This window comes from Pseudophryne corroboree, chromosome 3, assembly GCF_028390025.1.
Source record: "Pseudophryne corroboree isolate aPseCor3 chromosome 3, aPseCor3.hap2, whole genome shotgun sequence".
NCBI lineage: Eukaryota > Metazoa > Chordata > Amphibia > Anura > Myobatrachidae > Pseudophryne > Pseudophryne corroboree.
This window is the reverse complement of record NC_086446.1, coordinates 305,473,556-305,490,682: the sequence shown is the minus strand read 5'-3', so window position 1 is coordinate 305,490,682 and position 17,127 is coordinate 305,473,556. Positions and strand designations below refer to the sequence as shown.

Here is a 17,127-nt window from a genome sequence, read left to right as displayed (position 1 = left end):
GGTAGACAGTGAGCACTACATTTAAGAGAGTGTCACCTAGAACTGCCGTAATTCCTACAGGGGTCTATTTGCTAAGCCTTGGATGCAGAAATAGTGGAGAGAGATAAAGTAAAAGCAAATCAGTTCCTAACCCAGCCTGTGACATGGCAGGAGCTGATTGGCTGGTACTTTATTCTCTCCATCCAAGGCTTAGAAAAATAGACCCCAAAGTACCAGCCAATCAGCTCCTAACTGCCATGGCACATTCCTGGTTTAAAAAATTACAGTTATGGTGCCCATACACTTGTGCGATGCCCTGCGACGCGAAATCGCGCGGCAACGCACCAGCAGTTCAGGTGCGATGAAATCCCACCTAAACTGCCAAAGTGATTACCATGCGATCATGCGATAGATCATATGGTAATCAAGTGATGGGCACGTCACCACCGAGTGGGAGCAGCCTTCAGCCGCTCCTGGCGGGTGCCCATCGCGGTGCGATATATTGCATGTATAACTGCAGCACATACTATCTTGATACGCAAGATTCGACCGGCGTGCCCGCGCATCGCGACGCAAGGTACCTAAAATGTGCATACAATCCTTCGATTTCTCTCACAGATGTGGTCGAAATCGAAGGTTAGCACCGATTATCTCACAAGTGTATGGGCACCATTAGGACCTGGTTGGCTGGTACTTTATCGTCATCCACTTTCTCTCTCTCCAAATCTTAGTGCATAGACCCCTGATTTCAAACAGGTTGACATATGTGTTTATGATGGGGAGCAGTTCTAATTGTATTACTGGGGAGCTGTGTGTACACTGTACTAGTTTGAAGAGGGCCACATGTCATTATGTGTGTGGTTTCCTGTCCTTTATGTAACATAGAGGAAGGTGTCTCAGCTTTTATTAGAAGGTGGCTGTGTATGTGTGATGTATATGTACTAGTTTGAAGGGGAGCCTGGGGGAGACAACTCCTGATGTCTCATCATTATGTGGTTTCCTGTCCTTAGGCAGGCAGACTGTGGAATGAACATGGGAATATTACCAGAAGGCAATGTGTATACACTATATTTATTACAATAGTTTGTATAAGGTGCCTTATGTTTATATAGGTATTGATGTCTCATCACTTTATGTGGGTTGTTGTTTTTTTGTCCTTATGTGGGCAGACATGGGTGTATAACTGTGGTAACTGTATACACTATAGTTACTATACAAGTTTGAAGAAGGCACCTGGTAGATAATAATCTTAATGTTTCAACATTATTTGGTGGATCCCCATTGTCAGACAGAGACCTGTGTGTATAAGGGAGGGCTCCGTTCATAATACTGGTAAAGAGAATATTATTTATGACCAGTTATTTATATAGCGCACACATATTCTGCAGCACTTTACAGAGTATTTGGCCATTCACATCAGTCCCTGTCCCTGTGGAGCTTACAGTCTATGGGGGTAATTCCAAGTTGATCGCAGCAGGAAATTTTTTAGCAGTTGGGCACAACCATGTGCACTGCAGGGGGGCCAGATATAACATGTGCAGAGAGAGATATTATTTGGGTGTGGTGAGTTCAATCTGCAATCTAAATTGCAGTGTAAAAATAAAGCAGCCAGTATTTACCCTGCACAGAAACAAAATAACCCACCCAAATCTAACTCTCTCTGCAAATGTTATATCTGCCCCCCCTGCAGTGCACATGGTTTTGCCCAACTGCTAAAAAAATTCCTGCTGCGATCAACTTGGAATTACCCCCTATATTCCCTACCATACGTACGTCGTACACACATTCATGCTAAGGTTAATTTGTAGGGAGACAATTAACCTACCAGTATATTTTTGGATTGTGGGAGGAAACCGACCCACGCAAGCACAGGGAGAATATACAAACTCCACACAGTTAAGGCCGGGGTGGGAATCGACCCCATGACCTCAGCACTGTGAGGCAGAAATGCTAAACATTACATATTTACTGTACTCATGTAAAGAGGGCATCAAGGGTAGGTAGGCCTGATGTCTCATCATTACATGTTTCCTGCTCCTATATAGGGAGACCTGTGTGTACAATATGGTAGGGGGTTGTGTTTACATTTACACACTGTACTGTTAAAGTGGAGACAGTTCCTTATATATCATCTTTATGTGGTTCCTATTTCCAAACAGCGAGACCTGTGTGTACAATGAGTAGGATGGTCTCTTTATATAATCAGAGAGCTGTGTGCATGTACTGTATATTCTAGATTAATATGAAGAAGATGCCTAGTAGAAATAGGTCCTGATATCTTAACATTACATAGGTGTTCTGTTCCCTATTATCAGTCAGGAAAACAGGAGGGGTGGGGGGGTATATTCTGCAAGTGTTTGAAGTAGGCACCTGGCCCTGAAGGCTCAACGTGACTGCAGTGGGTGTCAGACAGGGAGACCTGCTGTGTGTAAGAAGGGGAATGGGGGGGGGGTGTAATCATAATGCACTATGATGCTGGTGTAAGGGGGGGGGGCTGTGTGTGCATGTCCTGTAATGCAGGCTGCTGCTAGTTTGAAGAGGGCGCCTGGTGCGGGTACAGGTCCTGACGTCTCATCACATCATGTGAATCCCAGTTCCCAGAGTGCAGTGTGAGGTTTGCCCCACCCCATGTCTCAGCCCTTATTTCCCAGCCGTGAGAAATAGAGCAAAATACTGCAAGCAGCGGCGGCAGCACCCCTCCTTCACCCAGCAGGGACCGGGGCACCCCAACATCCCCCGCCCAGGAAGACAGCCAGGGGCCCCCGCTTCCCCTCTGCGGGAGGAGGACACGGCGCACAGAGGAGGGGGTTCTGCACAGGAGGAGGATCGGAAACCACTGGGGACACGGACACCCCAATAATCAGGATTACACCCCAGCCCACCCACCCCGCACCACCCGGAGGATCAGAGAGACTGGGACCGGGGTGTGCGGCCTCTGACCCGGGGAACACCCTCTGCCTTGCTCCCCTGCGCCGCACAGGGCCAGGGGGCTCTTACCTGGGGGTCCTGTTGCCGGTTGTCTCTAATTAAGACATCCAGCGCCGCCTGCCCGCACCCCACTTCCCTTCCCGCACCGCACACACCGCGGGGGGGCCCTGCCCCTGCCCTGATCGCCGCCAGATAGCGGGGTGCTCCCCCCAGTGCCCCCGGCTCCCCCCGTGTGCGATCAGACACTGAGAGGAGGAGAAACCGGGCGACCATTTTAAGACAGGAAGAGCAAGAGAGGGGGAGGCTCCCTGACATCTCCCCTCTCCCCGCCGCTACCAGGGGGCCGCCGCTACTGCTGCCAATGGTTAATTCGGGGGCGTGTGACCCCCGCACAGCCGCCACTAATGAGTGACCGCTCGGGCTGATTAGCGGAGTTCCTGCCCCGGGCGGCCACCCTGCTGCTGCTGCGCTCCTCTCTCTTATCGGCGTCTCATCGCGCCAGCCTCTCGCCCCGGTGTGTGCGGGAGGGAGGGCCGCGGCCTACTTGTTTGTTTTGCCTCCTCCGTCCAGTGCGGCTTTTCCTGAAGGCGGAGGCTGGCCTGCGGGGGGTGGTGAGCGGGTCAGCGGCGGGCGGGGTGCTCGGTGCGGCTGCGGGCCCTGACTGGGACGTGTAGCCGGTGGCGGTGCAGGGGAGCAGGATGGGCTGCCTGGGGAACAGCAAGACGGAGGACCAGCGCAATGAGGAGAAGGCGCAGCGGGAGGCCAACAAGAAGATTGAGAAGCAGCTGCAGAAGGACAAGCAGGTGTACCGGGCCACGCACAGGCTGCTGCTGCTGGGTGAGAGGGCAGGGTGGGGCTCACCCCCCATGTATGTATGTATGTATGTGTATACCCCCCCACTGTCACCCCAATAGCCGGTGTGAGGCTCCCTGGCTGTAGCAGTGTTGGGGCAGCAGCCCCCGGGAGCTGGACACCGTCTTCCCTTCACCCTTACATAAGTACCTGGCATGTTACTCCCTGTGCCGCTACTGCCATGGTGTATGGTAACTGGGGTGTAAGGTCTGTGCCCTGCTCCCATCATTTATCACACACACATACACACACTTTATTACTGCCCCAATACAGCTAGCAGAATTATTTTTAATTTCTTATAATGCTAACTTGTGAGTGATGTTACTTTTCACATTAGATAGCCTAAGTCCCATTCTCCCACAATAATTGCATGGGTGCTGTCCTCTTGCTGATATACCTGTCAACGTAACTGGCTTGATGTCCCTCAAAAATACTATATTGGTGTAATGTGACATTGGCTCCTCCTTCCAGTATGTCCGTTGTATAACCTATCGTCTACTCCAGGCTTTCCCAACCACGGTCCTCAAGGCACACTTATAGGCCCTACACACATGCCGATATCACTGCACGATATGAACGAGATAAAGTTCATATCGTGCAGTGTGGAGTCACCAGTGATGAACGGCCCCGCGCTCGTTGATCGCTGGTGACATGTCGGCTGTGCATGCAGGCCAGTATGGAGGAGATCGTCCATATTTGCCTGCACATCTATGGAGCCGGGTGACGGGGGGAGTGAAGAAACTTCACTTCCCCCGTCACTGGCCCCCCCCCCCCCCCCCGCCGGGTCGGCCGTATCGGCCGTCGGGCACCTCAGCGGCACATCGCCTAATGTGTAGGGCGCCTAACAGTGCAGGTTTTAGTGATATCCAGGCTTCAGCACAGGTGACTTAATTAGTAGTTCAGTTATTTTTATTTAACCATCTGTGCTGCAGCCTGGATATCACTAAAACCTGCACTGTTGGTGTGTCTTGAGGACCGTGGTTGGGAAAGCCTGGTCTACTCCCACCCCATGTCTTTCGCAAAATTTTAGGGGCCTTGTTTCCCCTGTCTATGAGGTATACGTTTAATTTGCCCCTCTTTGGGAGCTCCTGATGTTCAGATTGCTAAACTGGAATAACTACTGGAGCATTGTTACCTTCTAAAGTAACCAGCAATATTGGGGATTATTACCTTTTTGAGCTGCTTTTAAATATCTATTAAAGCTTGTACTTCCACAGCTCTTGCTACTTTTAGTGTACTTCTAGGATATTATTTTAATGTACTTTACTGTTATGATAGTTGGTCTTTGCTTATCCATGTTTTCTGTAAGTGATACTACAGAACCCCTAAAATGGTTTTATTCGTTGTCTTGGCATTCCCATTTTTCCAATTTATGATCTCCTTAACACAGACCAATAAGTCAGCTCTAATTCACATTAATGCTCTACTTGTGCTGCCTTCTATTAATGTGAAAGAGTTGTGGCTAAAGGTTGTAATAGAAATATATTCAGCATATATTGTTTCTGTGCTTTAAATGGAACCTGTCACCTGCATATGATGCAGGCAGCCATTGTATATGCTGGACCAATACAGTATTTCTAGTTATGGATTGCCTCCATGATGTCACAAGCTAGCGCATAGGCTGAATTATTGGTTCCCTCATCCGTCAGCAGATAAGCACCATTGAAAGTGAAATAATATAGTTTATATAACTTAACAAATGTCTTTCCTAGTATACGGGTAGCGGCTTATCATGACAAAGCACTGTGTTTTATCCTAAACCATTGTACTGATTTGTGGGGATCACTGCTTTCCTGCAGCACTCTGGAAAGAGTAATTTATCATTATTTTGTTAATAAATAAAACACAACCTATTTGAGCAGTGGAAAATACCACCTGTGCACCGTAGTGATGGTAGTACAGGTTGAGTATCCCATATCCAAATATTCCGAAATACGGATTTTTTTGAGTGAGAATGAGATAGTGAAACCTTTGTTTTCTGATGGCTCTGGGGTCGATTCTATTCGCAACTAATGAATAGCGCCGGGAATTAGCTCCCGACCCATTCAATTCAGCAACTAATTACCTGCAATTGTCGGGAATTCTTCTCTCATCCCCGGGGGATGAGAAGAGAAACCCGACAAAAGTGCTGCCTCGCGGCCGGCGCGAGGCTGATTCTGTCGGGAATCAGCCTCGCGCCGGGGAGTTAAGTCGGAGAATGCCCGTTCTCCCGACAATTCAACCTGTTTTGTCGGCGAGAACGGGCCATCGCCGACGTAACTAGTTGCTGAATTGAATAGCGTCGGGAGCTAATTCCCGGCGCTATTCATTAGTTGCCGAATAGAATCGACCCCATAGTAAACAAACTTTGTTTAAAAGTTATTAAAAGGTATTGTATTAAATTACCTTCAGGCTGTGTATAAGGTGTATATGAAACATAAATGAATTGTGTGAATGTACACACACTTTGTTTAATGCACAAAGTTATTAAAAATATTGGCTAAAATTACCTTCAGGCTGTGTATAAGGTGTATATGTAACATAAATGCATTCTGTGCTTAGTCTTGGGTCCCATCGCCATGATATCTCATTATGGTATGCAATTATTCCAAAATACGGAAAAATCCGATATCCAAAATACCTCTGGTCCCAAGCATTTTGGATAAGGGATACTCAACCTGTACCAGTTCAGTAAACCACCAAAAGTGGAGTGTCTTGTTCATATTATTGCCCAGTGATATATAGGCCTGGTGTTGAATGCAAGTCCATTTGCATAGCATGTCTTGCATCTTTTTAGCGCAGTGCATATATCAGACCCAAGGGGGGAATTCAATTGCCAGCAATGATCTTATCCGACTAAATTTGCATGACACCCGCTGCACTTTGCGGGCACATGATCTTGCTCAGAAGTGTTTGCTACCCCATAAGGTAGGGATCACTTTTGAGCAAGCCAGGTGAAGGGTTCGAAAATGGCTGGCGATGCAGTATTATGTATTTTAGTTGCATCTCTACTTGCACTTGAGAAGGCAGAACAGTGTTGTAAATGGGCCTTCTCATGTGAGGGTGTGTCACTGTAACTGGGCTCTGCAGAGTTTTGTCATACATGTAAATACACCTGTTTTCTGGCACATCTTTTACGCAATGTGTGTGGATAGAAGCGAACAGATCGTAGAAATGCAACAATGTTGCATATGAGAAAATATTAACATTTAGCTTTGTGAATGCAATACAGTAGCTGTTGCAGCTGACTTGTGGTCAGTTCTGCATCAACCCTGATGTGTATCATAAAATTGGAGCAGAATGTTACGTGGGGGGGAATTACATTTTCCCCTGTGGCTACCACGGGGGCACAAAACAAAGCCAATTCAATTGTTGCCCCTTTCAGGCGTCCATTAAAGAAATGTGCATAGTCTGTGGTTTGGGTGCACTAACCAAGGCTTTATTATTATTATTATTATTATTATTATTATTATCCTTTATTTATATGGTGCCACAAGGGTTCCGCAGCGCCCAATTACAGAGTACATAAACAAATAATCAAGCAGGAAAACGGCAACTTACAGTTGACAATATAGGACAAGTACATGGTAAATAAACTAGCTACATCAGCAGATGACACTAGAATAAGTATCAGGTGGCAGAAGACTGCTGGATTTGGTGCAGTTGAATATTAATAAAGTAAGAAAAGGATAAGCACATGAGGGAAGAGAGCCCTGCTCGTGAGAGCTTACATTCTAAAGGGGAGGGTAGACAGACAGGGGTGAGACAGATGGGGTACATAGAGAGCGTGGAACAGAGGTTTAGGATGAGATTTGGCTGGGTTTGGTGAAGAAGTGGGTCTTGAGAGCCCGTTTGAAGTTTTGTAGAGAGGTGGAGAGTCTGAGGGGGAGAGGTAGGGAATTCCAGAGAAGTGGTGCAGCACGTAAAAAATCTTGGAGGTAGGAGTGGGAGGAAGTAATCCGTAGGCAGGAGAGTCGACGTGCATTAGCAGAGCGAAGAGGACGGGTGGGAGTGTAAAGGGAGGTAAGGTCAGAGATGTAGATGGGAGAGGAGTGGGTGAGGGCTTTGTAAGCAAGTGTGAGAAGCTTGAAATGGATTCTGAAAGGGAAGGGGAGCCAGTGAAGGTGAGAGGAGGGGTGGACGTAGTGCGTTTGGTGAGGAAGATGAGCCGGGCAGCAGCATTGAGTATAGATTGGAGTGGAGAGAGGTATTTGTCAGGAATGCCAGTTAGGAGGAGATTAGACTGGATTAGTCGCTGTTTGTGGCTAAACACCATGTGGGTGCTTAAAAAGTAATGGGTGCCCGATCAAAGTAACAATTGAATTGCTGTGATGGGTGCCCAAAAAAAACCAACACATTTTAACCAGCCCCTGCATGTCTGAAAGTAGTTGATGGATGTTTCTACTGCAAGACTTACTTGCACTTAGTGCTCATACATAAAAGCGCTAGTGTAATTTGCTTCATTTGTGAATTTATAAAATGACCGTTTTACCCATGTAGGATTATGCATTTGATGTAGCATTCAGGGATGCGTGTTTGTAAGTTAGGGTGCTCTCCGTCCTGTGTTGAAACTGATCTCATACATTGGAACTCATACAAAATGATTTGTTTTGTGTATATGACTTTAAACGTTTCATCTCAGCCTTTATACTATAGGTGAGTTCTGTATTTGATAGTAGTAGATTCACACACTATGGGGCATATCTAATTGGAAACAAAAAACAACAGAGCTTTTCTCTCAGCCATGAGGTTTTTCCTATTCAATTTCTGGGCAGAAAATCATATCTGTAGGAATTACCCCTGCTATTTTCTCACAGCCCCAGAGCTGAAAAATCATAATTTTAAGCTAAAAAATGTTGGAACTAGAGTGAGAATCCCTGGGACACCCCTCCACCCAATCACTAATTAGGCAATTGGAAGTTTCCAAGTAGTTTAATTAGTCCAAAATAAATGCATGTCAATTTGTGACATTAACCTTTTATTTAAACGTTCTCCCCCCCCCCCCTTCCTCTCAAATCTGCCCTGGCCCTACAGCCCCTCCTGCATGGTTCCTGCTCCCAACTGTGCCTGTCATGACATGTTGAAGAAACAGCCAGTGCTGTCACCACAGGGATAGGGTGCTGTGTCCTAGCACCCCTGCCCAGCAGAGCATTATTCCCTGGTATAGCCTCCAGCACCACTCCCTACTGCCCACATCGCCTGCTCAGCTGCTACTGCTAGTGGAAATGAGGAGTACAGGTTGATTTTTAAATTTGTTTGTGACATCCGCAGTCATTTTTACCACAAAAAGCATGCAGCCACTTGAATATGGAGTTGGGATTAGGTTCTAAAATTTGAAGTCAAGCTTTGACCATAAGGCCTGTCTCTGTCAAGTATGCACAACTGGATCAGTGATATATCAGTCAGATATCTTCTCCTGTGAGAGCCTCATAAAACACATTGATCGTAATTGTTCAGTTTTGTAAATAGGTATAGGGCCTAAAGACCCTTGCCCAGCCTCTCCTGCATGTTACATGTGACTGTCCATGTACTATTTTTGTCATGCATGTACCAGTTGATTTAAGAGAAATATTGCATAAACTTAACTAGAATATCACTTTACGAGATTTTGTTTTTAGGCAAGGAACCATAAACACCCGTACACTGGGAGATGCATTAAACAATAAGAATAACAATGTATATATTTTTTTCTATATTAAAGATTTACTGATCATATTGTCTAGTACACAGGTTCTCAAACTCGGTCCTCAGGACCCCACACAGTGCATGTTTTGCAGGTCTCCTCACAGAATCACAAGTTAAATAATTAGCTCCACCTGTGGACCTTTTAAAATGTGTCTGAGTAATTAATACACCTGTGCACTTGCTGGGTTACCTGCAAAACATGCACTGTGTTGGGTCTTGAGGACCGAGTTTGAGAACCACTGGTCTAGTATGTATGCCTGAACGACGAACCATGCGTGCACCCGCGTGTCGTTCTCGTTGAGGCATTATCTACCAAACATGCAGCTCAACTTTATATTGTTGAGTTGCATGTGCAGGGGATGACGTCACTAAACGATATCATTCAGTGTGTATGCACTGGCGATCTCCCCTGATTAGCAATCAGCGAAGGCTGCACAGTGTGTATGGTGCTTAACCCATCTAAAGCTGTGGTGGGGGGAAAAATATCAGTCAAACTTGTTTGTCACAATTATTAATTTTTATCTTCATAATTAAGAACTACATGAAAATATAAAAAAAATCTATTGTTAGCTTTATGCTTTAATTTTCTTTTATGCAAATAACATCATGCATTTTCCCACACTATTTTTCTATCTCTGTTTTTTTATGAAACATATACACAATGGGCAGTATTAAATTAGCAATGATTTTTCCTGATGTTTTACATTATTATTATTATTATTATTATTATTATTATATTTTTTTTTATTTTTTTTTTATGGGGTATCCAATTAGATCGCCCGTAAAAAAACAAAAAAAAAACCTTTTTTGGTGCGAAAACACGTGAAACCTGTGTGTTTTCGCCATCGCAGCCCCTGAGGCAGGTGAACAAAATCCCTGATCAGCCACTGCTCGTGCGGTTTATGTGGGATAATAGGGTAGACCCCGGCAATGCAGTTACACGCGGTCAATGACCGCAGGTAGTTGGATGACACCATATGGGAGAGATGTACTAAGCTTGAAAAGTAATAAAGAGGAGAGATATAAAGTACTAGCCTATTATCTGCTAACTGGTTGGCTGATAACTTATAACGCAACACTTTATCACTTTTTAAAGCTTAGTACAGCTGGCCCCATGAGAGCAATTTCTATTGAGGGGATCATGAATAATATTTAGGGGGATATCCAATTAACAGCTGTAATTTACCATGCTAATGGATTCCCATGGGCCTATCCTATTAGCCCTGATGCTGACATTTATTGGGGATTATGCATGCAAAGCATAATCCCTGATTAGCGACCTCTTCCTTTTTTTCCTTTCTCTAACGTCCTATTGGATGCTGGGGATTCCGTAAGGACCATGGGGAATAGACGGGCTCCGCAGGAGACATGGGCACTTTAAGAAAGAATTTGGATTCTGGTGTTCTCTGGCTCCTCCCTCTATGTCCCTCCTCCAGAGGAGGAGCAATTAGGACCTCTTGGCAAAAGTTAGACATATATACAGTTGGGCACTGTATATATGTATGAGCCCCCGCCATAATTTTGTACAGAAACGCGGGACAGAAGCCCGCCGCTGAGGGGGCGGGGCTTCTTCCTCAGCACTCACCAGCGCCATTTTCTCTCCACAGCTCCGCTGAGAGGAAGCTCCCCAGGCTCTCCCCTGCAGATTCACGGTAGAAGAGGGTAAAAAGAGAGGGGGGGGCACATAAATTATGTGCAAAAACATAATATACAGCAGCTACTGGGTTAACACCAAGTTACTGTGTGATTCCTGGGACATATAGCGCTGGGGTGTGTGCTGGCATACTCTCTCTCTGTCTCTCCAAAGGGCCTTGTGGGGGAACTGTCTTCAAAAAAGAGCATCCCCTGTGTGTGTGGTGTGTTGGTACGATTGTGTCGACATGTTTGACGAGGAAGGCTATGTGGAAGCAGAGCGGGAGCAAATGAATGTGGTGTCTCCGCCGACGGCGCCGACACCTGATTGGATGGATATGTGGAAGGTTTTAAATGATAATGTTAATTCCTTGCATAAAAGGTTGGATAAAGCTGAAACCTTAGGACAGTCAGTGTCTCAGCCCATGCCTGATCCGATGTCGCAGAGGCCGTCAGGGTCTCGGAAGCGCCCACTATCCCAAATTGTTGACACAGATACCGACATGGATTCTGACTCCAGTGTCGATTACGATGATGCAAAGTTACAGCCTAAATTGGCTAAAGCCATCCGTTATATGATTATAGCAATGAAGGATGTGTTGCACATCACAGAGGAAACCCCAGTCCCTGACAAGAGGGTTCATATGTATGGGGAAAAAAGGCAGGAGGTGACCTTTCCCCCTTCACATGAGCTAAATGAGTTATGTGAAAAGGCTTGGGAATCTCCAGATAAAAAACTGCAGATTTCCAAGAGGATGCTTATGGCGTATCCCTTCCCGCCAACGGACAGGTTACGCTGGGAATCCTCCCCTAGGGTGGATAAAGCTCTAACACGCTTATCCAAGAGGGTAGTCCTGCCGTCACAGGATACGGCCACCCTAAAAGATGCTGCGGATAGAAAGCAAGAGGGTACCCTGAAGTCCATTTATACACATTCAGGTATCTTACTAAGGCCGGCAATTGCGTCGGCCTGGGTGTGTAGTGCTGTAGCAGCATGGACGGATACCTTATCTGAGGAACTGGATACCTTAGACAAGGATACTATATTAATGACCCTGGGGCATATAAAAGACGCTGTCCTATATATGAGAGATGCTCAAAGAGACATTAGCCTATTGGGCTCTAGAATAAATGCAATGTTGATTTCTGCCAGAAGGGTCATGTGGACTCGGCAATGGACAGGCGATGCCGACTCAAAAAGGCACATGGAGGTTTTACCTTACAAGGGTGAGGAATTGTTTGGGGAGGGTCTCTCGGACCTGGTCTCCACAGCTACTGCTGGAAAGTCAAATTTTTTGCCATATATTCCCTCACAACCTAAGAAAGCACCGTATTACCAAATGCAGTCTTTTCGATCACAAAAAGGCAAGAAAGTCCGAGGTGCGTCCTTTCTTGCCATAGGCAGGGGCAGAGGAAGGAAGCTGCACAACACAGCTAGTTCCCAGGAACAGAAGTCCTCCCCGGCTTCCACTAAATCCACCGCATGACGCTGGGGCTCCACAGGCGGAGCTAGGCCCGGTGGGGGCGCGTCTCCGAAATTTCAGCCACAAGTGGGTTCACTCCCAGGTGGATCCCTGGGCAATAGAGATTGTGTCTCAGGGATACAAGCTGGAATTCGAAGAGATGCCCCATCACCGATACCTCAAATCTGCCCTACCAGCTTCCCCATTAGAGAGGAAAATAGTGTTAGCTGCAATTCACAAATTGTATCTTCAGCAGGTGGTGGTCAAGGTTCCCCTCCTTCAACAAGGGAAGGGTTATTATTCGACCAGGTTTGTGGTACCGAAACCGGACGGTTCGGTCAGACCCATATTGAATTTAAAATCTCTGAACATATACCTGAACAGGTTCAAGTTCAAGATGGAATCGCTCAGAGCGGTCATTGCAAGCCTGGAAGAGGGGGATTTTATGGTGTCTCTGGACATAAAGGATGCATACCTTCATGTCCCCATTTATCCACCTCATCAGGCGTACCTCAGATTTGTGGTACAGGATTGTCATTACCAATTTCAGACGTTGCCGTTTGGTCTTTCCACGGCACCGAGAATATTTACCAAGGTGATGGCAGAAATGATAGTACTCCTGCGGAAGCAAGGGGTCACAATTATCCCATACTTGGACGATCTCCTCATAAAAGCGAGGTCAAGAGAGCAGTTACTGATCAGCGTAGCACGCTCTCTGGAAGTGTTAGGACAGCACGGCTGGATTCTGAATATTCCAAAGTCGCAGTTGATTCCTACGACTCGTCTGCCCTTCCTGGGCATGATTCTGGACACAGACCAGAAGAGGGTTTATCTCCCGATGGAGAAGGCTTAGGAACTCATGACACTTGTCAGAGACCTATTAAAACCAAAAAAGGTGTCGGTGCATCACTGCACACGAGTCCTGGGAAAGATGGTGGCATCATACGAGGCCATTCCCTTCGGCAGGTTCCATGCGAGGACCTTTCAATGGGATCTCCTGGACAAATGGTCTGGATCACATCTTCAGATGCATCGGTTAATCACCCTATCCCCCAAGGCCAGGGTGTCTCTCCTGTGGTGGCTGCAGAGTGCTCACCTTCTGGAGGGCCGCAGATTCGGCATTCAGGACTGGGTCCTGGTGACCACGGATGCAAGCCTCCAGGGGTGGGGGGGGGCAGTCACACAGGGAAGAAATTTCCAAGGCCTGTGGTTAAGTCAGGAGACTTGCCTTCACATCAACATCCTGGAACTAAGGGCCATATACAACGCCCTACGTCAAGCGGAGTCCCTACTTCGCGACCAACCGGTTCTGATTCAGTCAGACAACATAACCGCAGTGGCTCATGTAAACCGCCAAGGCGGCACAAGGAGCAGAGTGGCGATGGCGGGCGGAGAATCACGTAAGTGCACTGTCAGCAGTGTTCATCCCGGGAGTGGACAACTGGGAAGCAGACTTCCTCAGCAGGCACGACCTCCACCCGGGAGAGTGGGGACTTCATCAAGAAGTCTTCACACAGATTACAAGTCGGTGGGAACTACCACAGATAGACATGATGGCGTCACGCCTCAACAAGAAGCTACAGAGCTATTGCGCCAGGTCAAGGGACCCTCAGGTGGTAGCTGTAAGACGCATATACAAACAAAAAAGGAAGAAAAGACACTGCGCTAAAAATAAAGGCAAGTTTAGCCTAGAAATGCTGCTGAAGGAGGTGGAGTCACTACCTAACCCCACAAAAAGGTTTAAGCATAGAAAACAAAATTTACCCAGCGCAAATCATAGGGTAATCAAAACTATGAATCAAATTTTGCGTAGCGCAGAACGCATCGATCCTATACAACGCCGTCTAGCGATAAGAGCGGCGTGTACGGGAATCCGCCGGCGGAATCTGGACCTTATTCACTTCAGGGACAGTCTTCTCTTTGGACACTGCACATTGAAAGTTATGTGGAGAGACCACTATGAGGTACTGTACAGCCTGAATTACATTTATACTTTTGGAGGCTGGGCTCATAGAGACAAATCACGGATCACCAGACGTGGAATATTCACCGACTTTAGGGGAAGGATAAAATACCCTTGTTGAAGCTGAGTTCATAGAGACCTTTAGGGTATCAGCACAGCTTCAACCATATTAATTGCACACCGCTCCCATAGTGGTTTTGAAAAATCAACAGCTGTGAAATATCCACTTCCCTTCTGTTTAAGATCACCAGACGTGGAATATTCAGTGCTACCAGCTCATTGGGGTCGATTCTATTCGGCAACTAATGAATAGCGCCGGGAATTAGCTCCCGACGCTATTCAATTCAGCAACTAGTAACGTCGGCGATGGCCCGTTCTCGCCGACAAAACAGGTTGAATTGTCGGGAGAACGGGCATTCTCCGACTTAACTCCCCGGCGCGAGGCTGATTCCCGACAGAATCAGCCTCGCGCCGGCCGCGAGGCAGCACTTTTGTCGGGTTTCTCTTCTCATCCCCCGGGGATGAGAGAAGAATTCCCGACAATTGCAGGTAATTAGTTGCTGAATTGAATAGCGTCGGGAGCTAATTCCCAGCGCTATTCATTAGTTGCCGAATAGAATCGACCCCATTGACTACTTTTAGGGGAAGGAGTAAAGGGGGGTACTCACGGGAGAGATGTGTGCTGAGCGATCTTAACACAGACCGCTCAGCACACATCTCTCACCCCGCTCAGCACAGCGCGATGTGCTGAGCGAGGGGGAAAGCCGACGGGGGGCCGCTCACTTCACACAACGGTGAAGTGAGCGACCCGCTAGATTGAGCCTGCATGCAGGCTCAATCTAGCACCGGCGATAGCGATGCGCGGGACCGCGCATCGCTATCGCTGGAGGGCATACACACGGCAGATCCGTGCTTAAAATCTAAGCAATCTAGCAAGATTGCTTAGATTTTAAGCAAGGATCTCTCCGTGTGTACCCCCCTTTAGTCGCTGAGAAGAGCATCCTCCCCGCATTTAATTATATAGAGACTGTACAAGTATTTGAAAGAACTGAGCAATAATTGGTGAAAATCCATCCTTTATGTTATATGTAGTCTGTCTTTTGTATATGTTTACCGGTAATAGGTTGTTTCACCAGTGTGATATTTTACGCTGTTTTAGAATAGATATCAATTCTTCCTTTTTTTCAAAATAAACATATGTTTTAAAAATTTGATTCATAGTTTTGATTACCCTATGATTTGCGCTGGGGAAATTTTGTTTTCTTCGGTAGCTGTAGACGCCCTGGTGACACCGTGGGTGTTCCAGTCGGTCTATGTATTTCCTCCTCTTCCTCTCATACCCAAGGTACTGGGGATAATAAGAAAAAGAGGAGTAAGAACAATTCTCATTGTTCCAGATTGGCCACGAAGGACTTGGTATCCATATCTGCAAGAATTGCTCACAGAGGATACGTGGCCTCTTCCTCTAAGACAGGACCTGTTGCAACAGGGACCCTGTCTCTTCCAAGACTTACCGCGGCTGCGTTTGACGGCATGGCGGTTGAACGCCGGATCCTAGCAGAAGAGGGTATTCCGGAGGAGGTCATTCCTACGCTGATAAAGGCTAGGAAGGACGTAACAGCTAAACATTATCACCGGATATGGCGAAAATGTTTCTTGGTGAGAGGCCAGCAATGCTCCTACAGAGGAGTTTCAGCTGGGCCGTTTCCTTCACTTCCTTCAGTCCGGAGTGGATTTGGGCCTGAAGTTAGGCTCAATTAAGGTCCAGATTTCGTCCCTTTCCATTTTCTTTCAAAAGGAGTTGGCTTCTCTGCCAGAAGTTCAAACGTTTGTGAAAGGAGTGCTGCATATTCAGCCTCCTTTTGTGCCTCCAGTGGCACCTTGGGATCTTAACGTGGTGTTGAGTTTCCTGAAATCACACTGGTTTGAACCACTCAAAATGGTGGAGTTGAAATATCTCACGTGGAAGGTGGTGGTCATGCTATTAGCCTTGGCTTCGGCTAAGCGTGTGTCAGAATTAGCGGCTTTGTCTCATAAAAGCCCATATCTGGTTTTCCATATGGATAGAGCGGAATTGAGGACACGTCCACAATTTCTGCCGAAAGTGGTTTCATCTTTTCAAATGAACCAACCTATTGTGGTGCCTGTGGCTACTACTGACTTGGAGGATTCCGAGTTACTAGATGTAGTCAGGGCTTTAAAAGTTAATCAGAATCAGCTTTATTGGCCAGGTATACTTACGTATACTAGGAATTTGTCTTCGGTTTGCTATACAACAGCCAAGTAGGTAACAGGTAAGCAGGTGTGTGTGTGTGTGTGTGGGGGGGGGGGGCAAGTAAAGTTACACAGATAGGTATACCGTAGGGACACAAGTGAGTTACATGTACGTCTAGTCAGTCAATGTTCAGGAGTTCAGCAGGCGGACAGCTTGGGGAAAGAAACTTTTGAGGCTTCTGGTGGATCTGGCGGGGACAGCCCTGTAACGCCTGCCTGAAGGAAGCAAGTTAAACATGCTGTGGCCGGGGTGTAGCTGGTCTTTTACTATCTTCATTGCCCGCTTTTTAGCTCTGGACAAGTACAGGTCCTGGACTGAGGGAAGGTCGGCCCCGATCTTCTCTGCGGTTCTGACCACCTTTTGGAGCCTGC

General features: G+C 46.8%; 1 protein-coding gene across 2 annotated transcripts in view; it reads left to right on the top strand.

Moving 5' to 3' along the window:
* The window catches only part of GNAS (GNAS complex locus), a 601,606-nt gene that overhangs the window by 412,490 nt on the left and 171,989 nt on the right, over positions 1-17,127 (top strand). The window contains exon 1 of one of the 2 annotated variants that reach the window (XM_063959385.1): positions 2,576-3,744. The exons of the other annotated variant lie outside the window; for it this stretch is intronic. Within the exon in view, the coding sequence (XP_063815455.1) occupies positions 3,606-3,744 (139 nt within the window). The 5' untranslated portion in view covers positions 2,576-3,605. Of the gene's footprint in view, positions 1-2,575; positions 3,745-17,127 lie in introns of those variants that run through there. 2 annotated transcript variants of the gene reach the window in all.